General features: G+C 38.4%; 2 protein-coding genes across 2 annotated transcripts; both read left to right on the top strand.

Moving 5' to 3' along the window:
• Positions 1 to 716: 716 nt before the first annotated feature.
• Positions 717 to 3696, top strand: LOC130738467 (uncharacterized). The gene has a single exon (XM_057590453.1). The coding sequence runs from the start codon at positions 1008 to 1010 to the stop codon at positions 3441 to 3443; it is 2436 nt and encodes an 811-aa protein (XP_057446436.1). The 5' UTR covers positions 717 to 1007; the 3' UTR covers positions 3444 to 3696.
• A 5285-nt stretch (positions 3697 to 8981) lies between these two features.
• Positions 8982 to 10454, top strand: LOC130738468 (uncharacterized). The gene has a single exon (XM_057590454.1). It carries the CDS (start codon positions 9011 to 9013, stop codon positions 10313 to 10315), a length of 1305 nt encoding a protein of 434 aa, XP_057446437.1. The 5' UTR covers positions 8982 to 9010; the 3' UTR covers positions 10316 to 10454.
• The last annotated feature ends 3145 nt before the right edge of the window (positions 10455 to 13599 follow it).

Consider the following 13599-nt stretch of genomic DNA (forward strand, 5'->3'; position numbering starts at 1 on the left):
CATCAATCCATGAACATGAAATATACAATTTATTTTTCTGATGTAGTGAAAAAAACAATTTGATGACTGTGTGAAAAATTTTACATTTGCCATGTATTTACCATTATCTCCAAAACTAATTAACTTATAATTTAAAAATTAATGCATTAATTATTTCTTAAGTATTATATGCTTAATTACTTAAGCAATGTATTAGATTCGAGCCTTGTGCATCTAAAAATTTAGAAACTAATTTAAATCTCTTAAATAGAATTTCTTAAAAAAAAATTTAACGTGCCAAAATTATGCTTCAGTAATCGAGGTTAAATTTAACATTGTAGATTAGACTTTTCGTTAATATATTGAGATACGTCAAGTCATGTCATCCAAACCAAAATACACCTAAATGATAAAGGGTCCTCAAAGGTTAGTTCAAGTAGTAAGAGTTAGGAGACATAAGAGTTTGAGAGTGAAGGGTGAAGGGTTCAAATCCTGAGAATAACTAATTTATTAACATTACTAATAATTAATATTTGCCTCTAAAACAATAAAAAATAAACCTAAATGATAAAATAATTTTAAATGATAAATGATATTTTTTACTATTACATATTATAATTTAAACTCCTATCCCCTTCCTTCTAGAAAAAAAAAAAAACCTCCAATCTCTAATTTCTAAACAAAAGAAACAAATAAAATAAGTAAAACAAAAAAGAGTGCCCCTTTTTGGTTGAGAAATACAAATTTTGTTGACTCATCTCTCTCTCTCTTCCTTGTTCCCTGTTCAGTAGCTCCTCTATATGCACCTCTCTTCTCTACTCATTTTTGTAGTCTCAAGTAGAAAAACATCACCACTCACTCTCTTCCACCATCATCCTCTTCATCTTCATCTTCTTCTTCTTCTTCTTCTTCTTCACTCACACAATTCATCAAACACCTTGCACCCTTCTCCTACTTCATCTTTTCCCCATCTCTCTGCGCATCCCTGGCTCTGTTACAGGGTCAGTGTGCGACCCTTTATGGGCTAAATGCCCCAAAACGAATCCCACTGTCACCACAATGGTGAAACCACCCTCACCACAAGCTCAGCTCCATCTTCACAGCACTGCAACCCCGTTCTGACCCTTCACCTCAGGGAACCCCAAGACTCCATTTTGGTCCCCAATTCAGACACCCTTTTGGCCAAAACAATGGCTTCCACCACCTCCACTTCCACCGACCCTCTCCCTTCTTCATCCTCCGACGACGTTGCTGTCAAAGCCGTTAACAAACGCTACGAGGGTCTCGTCACTGTTCGTACCAAGGCGATCAAGGGTAAAGGGGCATGGTACTGGGCGCACTTGGAACCCCTTCTGGTTCGAAATCCCGACACGGGCATGCCCAAATCGGTGAAGCTCAAGTGCTCCCTCTGTGACTCTGTTTTCTCTGCTTCAAACCCTTCCAGAACCGCTTCTGAGCACTTGAAGCGTGGAACTTGCGCCAATTTCAGCTCCGGTTTGAAGCCCGGTTCGGTCCCTTCGCCGCTTCCCATCTCGTCGGTGGCCGGTTCGAACCGGAAGAGGAGTTCGCCGGAAATGGGGGGTGTTGGTTCACCTGTGGCTTCTTATCAAAACCATGCCTTGGCAATGGTTGAAATGGGGTACCCGCAGGTGCACGGTAACTCGGTGAGCCCGCACCAGCAGCATCATTTGGTGCTGTCTGGTGGGAAGGAAGATTTGTGTGCTTTGGCTATGTTTGAGGACAGTGTGAAGAAGCTCAAGAGTCCCAAGACTTCACCTGGTCCTGCTTTGAGTAAAGAACAGGTTAATTCTGCTTTGGAATTGCTTGCTGATTGGTTCTATGAGTGTTGTGGGTCTGTGTCTTTGTCTACTCTTGAGCACCGCAAGTTCCAAGCTTTTCTTGGTCAGGTGGGTTTGCCAACAACTCTGAAGCGTGAGATTTCAGGTCCTAGGCTTGATGCTAGGTTCAGTGAGGCCAAGGCTGAGTCTGAGGCCAAGGTAAGGGATGCAATGTTTTTTCAGGTGGCTAGTGATGGTTGGAAGAATAGGAATTGGTATAGCTTGTGTTGTGGTGGTGAGAGTCTGGTTAAGTTTATGGTGAATCTTCCTAATGGGACTAGTGTGTTCCAGAAGGCAGTGTCCACCGGGGGAGTGGTTTCATCCAAGTATGCGGAGGAGGTTTTGTGGGAATCGGTGACCGGTGTTAGCGGGAGCGTGGTGCAGAGGTGTGTGGGGATTGTTGCGGACAAGTTTAAGGCCAAGGCATTGAGGAACTTGGAGATTCAGAACCATTGGATGGTAAATACTTCTTGTCAGCTTCAGGGGTTCATTAGTTTAATCAAGGATTTTAACAAAGAGCTACCACTTTTCAGGGTTGTGACTGAGAATTGCCTAAAGGTTGCAAATTTTATAGACACTGAATCTCAGGTGAGGAATATTTTTCTCAAGTACCGGATGCAGGAGATGGACTATCCCGGGTTGCTTCGAGTCCCTCCACCGAAATGTGACCCTATGACAAACTTTGCATCTGTGTTTCCAATGCTGGAGGACATTTTGTCCTGTGCTAGAATCATCCAAATGGTAATGTTGGAGGACTCGTTTAAGGTAATGTGCATGGAGGATCCACTGGCCAGAGAAGTTGCTGGGATGGTTCAGAATGAGGAGTTTTGGAATGAACTAGAAGCAGTTTATTCACTTGTGAAGATTATCAAGGGAATGGTTCAGGACATGGAAGCTGAGAGGCCATTGATTGGTCGGTGCTTGCCTCTTTGGGAGGAGCTGAGAACCAAAGTGAAGGAGTGGTGTGGCAAGTACAATGTTATGGAAGGACCTGTTGATAAAATAGTTGAAAAAAGGTTCAGAAAAAACTATCACCCTGCTTGGTCAGCAGCATTTATTCTTGATCCACTTTACTTGATTAAAGACACAAGTGGAAAGTACCTTCCTCCATTCAAGTGTTTGACACGCGAGCAGGAGAAAGATGTGGATAAGTTATTGACTCGGCTAGCCTCAAGAGAAGAAGCTCATGTTGTGTTGATGGAGCTAATGAAATGGAGATCAGAAGGGCTTGATCCACTTTATGCACAGGCTGTTCAGATGAAACAAAGGGATCCGATGACCGGAAAGATGAAAGTTGCGAATCCACTGAGCAGTAGGCTTGTCTGGGAAACATGCTTGTGTGAGTTCAAATCACTGGGGAAGATTGCAGTGAGGCTCATTTTCCTGCATGCAACCTCATCTGGGTTTAAGAGTAATTGGTCTTTCATGAGGAAAATTTCTGCAAATAAACAACACTCGAGCGCTTCATTGGAAAGAGCTCAGAAAATGGTATACATTGCAGCTCATGCTAAGCTTGAAAGGAGAGATTTTTCCAGTGAGGAAGAGAAGGATGCAGAACTGTTTGCCATGAGTGGTAGTGAGGATGGCATGCTGGCTGAGGTCTATGCTGATGCAACCTTAGTGTAATGTGCTTCTTTTCAACTCCTGTAGAATTGTGTAATTGTAGGATTTATCTGATTCTTTGAAGTGCTTTTCTAATTATTCTTTTCCATCTAGTGGAAAATTTTCTGGTCTCTGGGTTGAAACAAAAAGGATATTAGAGGAGACCTAAAGAGCATGTTGTTAGTGACTGTGTTATGATCAGGAAGGAGCAAGAAGAATGTCACAGTATTTTTGCTAGTGATTTTGTAATGAGAATGGTTTTGAGTCCTAATTCTAATATTAATCTTCAACTTAAAAAACTGTGCCTCATTATCTCTTGTGGAATGAATGTCTAAATTGGCCATAATAAGGAACGCCATGTTTACAAAGTTCCTTATGAAGTTGGTTGTGTGTGAAAAATTCAATTCTAAATTGTCAAGGAGATACTCAGACAAGAATATAGTACTCTCCTACTTGTTTTTCTTTTTCACTTGTGTAGATCAAATGCTACATCAGAAATATTAATTTCCCTTGGAAATAGCTTCCTGGATTTATGAATTAATGATTACCTTTAAATTTATGTGGTTCTCTTTTTAAGCTATTGACATTTGACACTGATATGATGATATTGATATAAAACACTCATAAAAATATTTGAAGAATTAAAGCACTCTGAATCTTTATGGTTCTGTATGAAAAATTATTAAAAAAGCAGGAAACATTATGGCTAGAACAAGTTTTTTCAACGACAAAATGACATCACCGGGAGGGGGATATCAACATGATTTCTTCACCTGAATGGAGAAAAGGATACTGGAGTAGTCCATGGAATTTAAATTATACATCTTGGATCTCAATGATAGTTCATGTCTTGATAGGCCGTAACACTATACCTTGTCTAGATTCTACATGCCAAACTAAGTTGTCTTACTGAACAGAGATGAACTATCATACTATTGAACCACTTGATTTCCCTCACATCCAAAGAATTTTGTGCTCATGGTTAGTTATAAACTGAGTTGACAAAGAAAATAAAGGTCTATCTGCTGTGTGCAAACTGCCTGATGTAAGTTATAATTACTTGTAGGGTTACAAAAACAGTTATCTCTTATAGCATGTTTGAATCAGATTCTTTTTAGTCAGAACCAATTCTGAAAACTATAAACTATTCACAGAAGCTTCTTTCTCATAATTGTTTCTTAGGCATAATCAATTGTAGAAGGATTTTCAAACATACACGTAATGTTTTCGGAGTTTCTGAACCACCTTGAACATTGACCCTATTCTTCTTCTTGGACTTACCTCCAACCTTTTCTACTGATAACAGAGGATTCTCATTTACTTATGAAAGGTTTCATATTCAGTCAACTGTTACACTTTAGTCACATGATTGTTGATATACTTCACATGTCAATAGGTATTACAACCCCACCATGCTATTTCAAACCAGTGAGTCAGTAACTCAAAATCCACTTTCTAGTAAATTTCAACCTCCAAGCTGTGGCATTTCTGAACAATATTTGTTATTCCTTTCTGTCTTTCAGAGGGCTAATGATGCATATGAGATTGCCTTTATAGAAAAGAGGAAACATGTATCTGTCCAATTCATGGCCTCACCTTTTATAATTATTCAAGTTTTGGCGTCTTCTGTTTTCAACAGTTTGTAAACATAACTTGGGATTTCTCTACATCTATTCCTAAGTTATGTTTCACCACAACTTGAGAATTGAGATCATATGATTAGTGTTATCACACAATTGGGAAGCTGTCTCGAAAACTTCATCAATTAAGAAATCTGGTGAAATTTGTGATATTACTTCATAATGGAAACAATCTCAGTACATGTTTAGAAACTCCACTATGATTGATTTTGATTGGAGAATCAATAATTGGGGGAAACTGTTATGAATAGTTTTTGAATTTGAAAAAAATGATAAAGGGGAAGATCGGTTCAAACATGATATGCACTCCTGCAACAAGATGCTCTTGTTAAATAGGGACTTTAGTTTCTACAAACATTACTTAAAAATAGCTGACTTCTGTTTTCAACAGTTTATAAATATAACTTGGGATATCTCTACATCTGTTCCTAAGTCATGGTTTCACTTCAACTAGAGATCATATGATTAGTGTTCTCACACAATTAGGAAGCTGTCCTGAGCTTCATCAAATAAGAAATCTGGTGAAATTTGTGATATAATTTCATGATAGGAACAATCTCCATGCATATTTGAAAACCCTTACATAATTGATTCTAATGCAGAATCAATTATGGCGAGAATATTTTAAGATAATTTATAAATTTTCAAATGAATTTTATTTTTTGATATTAATTTCAAATGAATTTTAATGAAAGAGAAGCTAATCCAAACGTATTATTCACTATCCTTGTTAAATAAGGAGTTAAGTTTCTAGAAATATGAAAAAAAAATGGCTGACTACCAAAATTTGAATGTTACTTTTTGTTGCAGAGTTGGAATTGCTTGAAGCAGTAGGGGGTGGCAAATCAAACAAGGTTTTGACGTGTGTCAACCTCGGAAGAAGATAAGAATCTTTGTAGCCTAAGAGCAACTCCAACGCTGGTTTCTTAACCAGGTTGGAGGTGCTAAGAACCGTTTCTTAGCTTTTCAAGCCATTGGAGCTTGCTTAGTTGGCAGTTTCAATTTCTTAACTACAGTCCATGGTTGCTTCTGCAAGCAACTTTGCTTTTTCAGTTTCTTAACTAAAATAATATATTTTCTCTCACTCCCCCAACAGCTTTCAGAGGCAAACATAACAGAAAAGATGAAATTGAACAATTCAAGTTCAACAGAGACATAATCAGAGGACGGAAATTGCAATTTTATTGAATGAATTGAAACTTTACATGAAGAAATTGAAACTTAAAACACAAAAATTGATATTTACATAAATAAATAAAAAAATCTTCTCTGGTGAAGTTCTGGAAGCTCTGATCTGAGAGTATTGGCCCTTGCATGTGTGAAAAGGAAGGATTTTTGCAAGCTTCAAGGCTTTGAAGCTTGCAAACAGGGGTTGTGGGGGTCGGATTGAGGCTGTATGGTGGCGGTGGTGGTTGTTTGGTGGCCGATGGTGACTGCATGTGGTTGTTTGGTGGCGGCGGTTGATGTTTGGTGATCGGTTGGGGCTTTGGAGGAGTGGACCAGAGAGATCGAGGGAGAAGAAGTGAGGGAGAGAGGAAGGAGAAGGGGAGGTGTCGAGAGGAAGGAGAAAAGGAGAAGTGAGGCAGAGAGGAAGGATCTGCAGGTCAGGGTGAGAGGAAGGGGAAAAGGAGGCGCTGCAGGTCAGGGAAAGAGGAAGGGGGAAAGAGGAAGGGGAAAAGAAGAAGGTGAGTGAGAGCTTGAGGAAGAAGGTGAGTGAGAGAGGTTGAAGAAGAAGCTGAGCGTGGGAGAAGAGAGGAAGAAGAGAGGAGCGGCTAGGGTTGAGGGTTGGGTCTGAGGGTGAGAGTGAGGAAAAATAGATTATATAGTGGGTGACCGGCTGAGCCGGTCATCCCACCGGCTGGTGCCGGTTTTCTGCCCGTTTGGGCTTTTTTTTTTTGAATTTTTTTAAATTGACCGGTTTGACCGGTTTTTCTGCCCGTTTTCTGACCGTTTTTTCAATTCTCCGACCGTTTTTTCAATTCTCAGATTCTTTACCTTATATATAGTGCAGTAGACCATTTGAAACACCAACATTTACTCCCACAATTTCTCTCTTGTCCAAAAATTCTCAAATTTCTCACAATGTCTAATCCTTATGAGCAATATTATCCACTGCTCGACAATGAAACACCTCCTACAAGTGAAGGTTTGCAACCTTCGCCTATGTTTCCGCCACAAAACCAACCTCCGCAGATGATTCACCTGCAAAGCCAACCTATGATGGTGTTCCAACAACAAAACCAACATTCGCAGGTGATTCGCCCGCAAAGCCAACCTATGCCGATGTTCCAACAACAAAACCCACATCCGCAAATGTATCAACCACAAAGCCAACATCCGCAGATGTGTCACCCTCAAAACCAACCTCCTCACACCGGTGGTAATGTTCAAAATCCTTCGTATCAAATGTTTCCACAATCGTTCTACCATCAAAACCAACCTCAGGGTCAAATGGGATCATATCCATCACAAATGTCTTATCCAAACAATCCACAATATTGCATGTATCCACCACAATACCAAGCACCTCCTACTGGTAGCAGCAGTAGTTCAAAAGTCTCAAGTACACAATGTGAGGCTATGCCCGAGGAGCCTGAATTTTCTACTCAACGGGGTCTAGATGATATTGATCTTGAAGAATCCGGAAATAAACGCACCAAATGGAGTGGTAAAGATAATATACTTCTTCTTCAGTCATGGCTCAACGTTTCTACCGATCGGGTCGTGGGAAATGAGCAAAAGTCAGATTTGTTCTGGAATAAGATTCGAGCCCAATATGAGGAGTACCGCGACGATGCCTCTCCTTCGAGGACATGGTTATCCCTGAAATCTCATTTTAATAAATTGAATGCTGATCTTCAAAAATTTGTCGGTTGCCACACTAAAGCCGTCAATCATTGGAAAAGTGGACACTCAGATAAGGACATCATGGCTACGGCGCATCAATTATATCATGTAGATACGGGTAAAGATTTCAAACATGAGAATGAATGGCGGTTGGTGAAGGATGAACCAAAGTGGAAGGGAACATTTATGACAACCAGTTCAACGAGGCAGAAGAAGTCAGTAGATGGGGTGTATGCAACATCGTCTGACCGGAGTGCATCAATCGAGGGCGACGAATATGAGGCCACACAACCAGCAACCCGCCCGTTGGGAAAAAAGAACCAGAAAAGGAAGGCCAAAGTAGGAGACACAGCTTCAAGTGATCTCGATTATGTTCCTAACTCCGAGATGATAGCCATCGGGAAAGCTAAACTGGGATTCCTTGCGAGTTTTGAGAAGCTCAAGACTGAAGAACTGGAGGTGAGAAAGGAAAAAAACAAACTTCAAAAGGCGCGGTTATTGAAGGAATACAAAGATATCCTTATGGAGGACACATCTGAAATGAACGAGGTGCAGTTAGCAACGCATCAGCGCCTAGTTGAATTCGCCATGAAAGAACTAGGAATGTCTTAATTCTTGTTGTTGTCTTTCTTAGCGTGTGCCAATGTTGTGATTTTAGCATTTCTACTTATTGATTATGCATTAGTGTTGTAATTTTAGCATTTCTACTTATGTGTATTGCATCAGTGTTGTAATTTTAGCATTTCTACTTATGTATTCTGCATTAATGTTGTAATTTCAGTATTCGAATTTTTCTTAATGTGTACTGCGTTTCTACTTATGTGTTCTATATAGCCGTTGGGGAATATAGCCGTTGGGGAATATAGCCGTTGTGGAATATAGCCGTTGGAGAATATAGCCGTTGGGGAATATAGTCGTTGGGGAATATAGCCGTTGGGGAATATAGCCGTTGTGGAATATAGCCGTTGGAGAATATAGCCGTTGTTGTTTCTCTTATTTATACATGTCATATTTCATTCATCTCAACATTCAAGAGTTGTTTTGTCCTCTCATATTTTCTTCCTCCTATCCAATTACACTGATAGTTTCTCATTGTGTCATAGAATGGATCCAAACAATATGGCCGACTTGGACATTTACGACGTTGTCATTGACGAACTTATCAATGACACGACTATAGAAGATATGATGCAGGAGGAGATGGAGTTTTATCAACGACGTGCCAACACCGTTAGGCCCAAGCGAACAAGAAAGGTGATAGAGAGAGATCGTGAAGCTGGGAACGAGCGGTTGTGGAATGACTACTTCTCCGAAAATCCTGTGTACACGGAAGAGCTTTTCCGACGAAGGTTTCGAATGCGAAAGCATGTGTTCCTCAGAATTGTAGGGGCCCTTGGGTCTCATGACCCGTACTTTTTAATGTCTGTCGATGCAGTTGGAAGACAAGGCCTGTCACCATTACAAAAGTGCACCGCCGCTATTCGTATGTTGGCGTACGGATCACCTGCTGACAGTGTTGACGAGTACGTTCGAATTGGTGAAAGTACTGCAATTGAGTGCTTAAAGAATTTTGTGGAAGGTGTGTGTGCAGTATTTGGTGGAACATACTTGAGGCGCCCGAACCAGGAAGACATTACCCGCTTACTTCAATGGGGCGAGTCTCGTGGATTTCCAGGTATGTTGGGTTCTATTGATTGTATGCATTGGGAATGGAAGAATTGTCCAGTTGCGTGGAAAGGTCAATTCACCCGAGGTGATCATGGAAAGCCCACAATCATGCTTGAAGCAGTGGCATCACAAGACTTGTGGATTTGGCATGCATTTTTTGGCATTGCAGGTTCTAACAATGACATTAATGTGCTAAATCAATCTCCGGTTTTTAATGAGGTTTTGAGTGGAAATGCTCCCATGGTGAACTTTAGCGTGAATGGAACAATGTATAACATGGGATACTATCTAGCAGACGGTATCTATCCCCCGTGGGCTACATTTGTGAAGACCATCCCAATGCCGCAAGGAGAAAAAAGGCAAAAATTTGCGAAAAGACAAGAAGGAGCAAGAAAGGACGTTGAACGTGCATTCGGCGTTCTCCAATCTCGGTTTGCAATAGTTCGTGGTCCATCACGCTTTTGGCATCCGAATGAGATGAAGTCAATAATGTATGCTTGCATCATATTGCACAACATGATTGTTGAAGATGAGCGCAACACGTACCGAGGTAATTTTGTTTATGATCAGGTCAATAATGACATATTGGATGCTGAAGTAGTAAGTGGTCCTATTCCCGCTTTTAGAAATATCTTGGAAAGAAGAGCACATCAAATTGATAGGTCAATTCATCACCAGCTTCAAGCAGACTTGGTGGAGCATATTTGGCAGCTTCCCGAAAACGAGAATAATGAAAATTAACCTTCAAGTGTTATTATGTATTTCATTTCAAATGTATTGTTGCTTATTTTTCATTGTCATGTATTTTCTTTCGTCTTTATTTCTATCATTCAATAAAATTGTTTTTGCTAGAAATAACACAATGTACTTTTTTATTTTTGTTTCAAGTTAGCATGCCGATATTTAAATTTAATTGTTTTAAATATTAAGTAAAATTAGTAATTAATAATTAAATTCGTATTAATTTTAATTAAATTATTTTTAAGTTGAAGTATTGATTTAGTATTAAATTTTAAATCTAAATTGAGTGAAAATAAATATTATTAATTTATGTTGTATGGTGGGACACGGGTGGGACCCTTCAAATAGTAATTTAAGAAACCATGGGTTGGAGCAAAATCTGCTTCAGTTTCTTAGGAGTTTCTTAAGTCTGATGTGGCAGACAGGGCCCACAGGAATAGTGCTGAATAGTGCTGAATAGTGTGTTAAGAAACCAGATAAGAATTTTGGGGTTGGAGTTGCTCTAAGGAGCATTGTGATAGCTAATAATCTGGCTATCTCCTGGTGTGTTTGTTCCTACAAAATGGTTAGGCCCACAGTGGGGGAGTGGGTATCCATGTCATGGTCAAAGGAGAGTGAGGTATGAGTGGCCTTCCTTCACATCAATCCATCCATACACTGTCTCTCTCATGCACATAGTGTCATTGTATTATTTTTGTGTGAAGTATGTTAAGAGTAAGACCATATAAAAGGGTATGTATTTGATTTTAGTTACTTATTTTTAAAACAGTTTCACTTAATTCTCCATGGATGCACCAAAGAACTTTTTTTTACTGTAAATTGATATATATTGAATAACTGTAGTAAATAAATACAGTGTCAATAGTTGTTTAGTATTTATACTATCTTTCCTGTATATATGATCTGATTTACCATTTTATTCACATCAAGGATTAAAGTAAAACTATTTCACTAAAAGCATATTTTACTTATTATTCTCTATGTTTAGCTACTGTCCCACAACCTTTGGTAACTTTTGATTCGAACATTATTTTTTGTGATATAATATATCTGTTAATGGGACCTTGTGTAAAATTTTATCTCAATTTAAAAAAATTGCAAATTTTCAGAATTAATAGTCTACCTTGCCATGATTGCTAAAAAAGTCTTGGGAAAAAAGTTGAACCAAGGAGTTTAGCATCTAAAAAGAAATGAAAAAATTAAGGAAGGAGGCATGTCGGTAATTAGGAGGTATACATGATATGGCTGAGGGGGGTTATTGCAATTTGCACCATTGAACTATATTTGAATCTATATTATTGCAGGGGATTATTGAAGCCCTGAGCAGAAGGTTGGTGGTTCAAGAGTTCTGGTGGTGATGCAATCTTATATCATTTTTGTCAGTCATATCAACATGACACCTTTTTTGTTGTTGTCAATTGTCATGCTTCAGAAATTGGTACTGAATTCTGAAATACCATCAACCTTATGCAAGCACTGCACTCTCCAGTCTTCTTTGTCAATAGTTAAAACTACCTCTGCTAACACCATGCGTGCATATAGGAATAGGACTATTGAAAATAACAGAATGCAAAATCATAATCCATCATCTATGAAATAAATAAATTGGCTCTTAAATAATATTCTGTCATAGGCTTTTTAGTACTAATGAAGTATGAATTCCTTGCTAATAGAATAAGAATGTATTGTCTCGACACCTCTCCACTTTACACCTCTAGGGAGAAATAGGAATAAAAGAGAGGAAATGAGACGAGTGATGTAATAAAAATAGAAAAAAGATAAGAAAAACAAAGTATAAGTGAGATGTAAAAGAAACATGAGTGTAAGCATTTTAAAACTCCATAGTATATTATGAATCACATGACACTATCATGCTCAAATTTTGAATTTGGATTCTCTGCGCTATTAGATCAATCCTAAATTCACACATTTAAAAAATATTAATAGTTTGATTAAGTTTAAACAATTCATTATTTGAATGTGTGAATTTAAGATTATCTTGACCGTAATAAAAATTTAAATTCAGACACACGACCTCACATGACAATTTCATGTGACATGAGAGGATGCTTATCCTTATTCCTAGTCACTTGTTCAAGATCAGATAAGTCAGATTTCGATAATGGATTCAAGCTGTTTGATATCATCAAACAATTTTGTGTATTTGTAATTCTGTTAGCGTACATTCCAATACAGTTTAAATGTGTTTTTCATCGATCTATATCTCTTATGTCAATGGACTGAATGTGCTTTCTACCCATTTGAATTGAAATTCAAACACTCACTTGGAATTGCTGACTAGAGGAAGTGTGTGGATCACCTCCATCATCTACCACCTCTGCTGCATGCTCTCATTGTGGAGCAATTCTTACAAAATATGGAAATATTGCACTCAACAAATGTTCATTAAATCTACATTTTGTACTTATCTGCATTGTTATATACCATCTAGTTTATTGTTTTTGGAGCACATTAGTTATTCTGTGGGTTTAAGTATCTCCACCCACCTCAAGGCCAGAAATAATGAAAGCTTCTGCATCTTCTTAATGACTGTCAAAAAGTCAAACAATGAGGTGAATGAAAAGTTCTGTGGCTCACTGAACTCATTAGTAGTGTATTGCTAATTTCAGAACTGATTATTTATCTTTCTACTCAATTTGGTGTAGTGACAGTAAATCATGTCGGCAATGGCAAGCAATTCTGACTGCTGACCAACTAAATGTAAAAGATCCTTTTTTTCATTTATTTTCCCTCTGCTTGTAAGTTATAATCTATAATTTTATCATTTTTCATTACAATATGGTTGTTGTATAGGAGAGGAGGATGTGATGATTGGCAAAGGACAAGACCATCTTTTTACAAGAATCTTCACACTTTCAATGTTCCCCCATCATTAATCTTTCTTTTTAATGTCTCTTCTTTTTCTTCCCACTAAACACAATCCGCTTGTTTTGCATTTGAAGGTACATACTTTTACCATATAATTTCATTGATATGGTCAACTTTTTTCACTCTTAACTCTTCACTGCCCTCATGAATTTATTGATTTCCATTACTAAATGTAGAAACTAGAAAGAGCTCCTCATGTATCTAGTCTCTGTAAGAGTCATAAATTAGGCTATCCTTTGATCCCAAAAACAAACAAGAAAAGCAGAGAGAGGAAACGATCATTAAAAAAAGTTGAGTAATAGAGCAGTGTACAATACGCACCAGATTCAGAGAAATAGTGTTGTAACTGCTATTATCTTGGGTTTTGGTATCTTTTGATCCTTTGAACTATTTTA

Source organism: Lotus japonicus, chromosome 2 (genome assembly GCF_012489685.1).
Source record: "Lotus japonicus ecotype B-129 chromosome 2, LjGifu_v1.2".
Lineage (NCBI taxonomy): Eukaryota > Viridiplantae > Streptophyta > Magnoliopsida > Fabales > Fabaceae > Lotus > Lotus japonicus.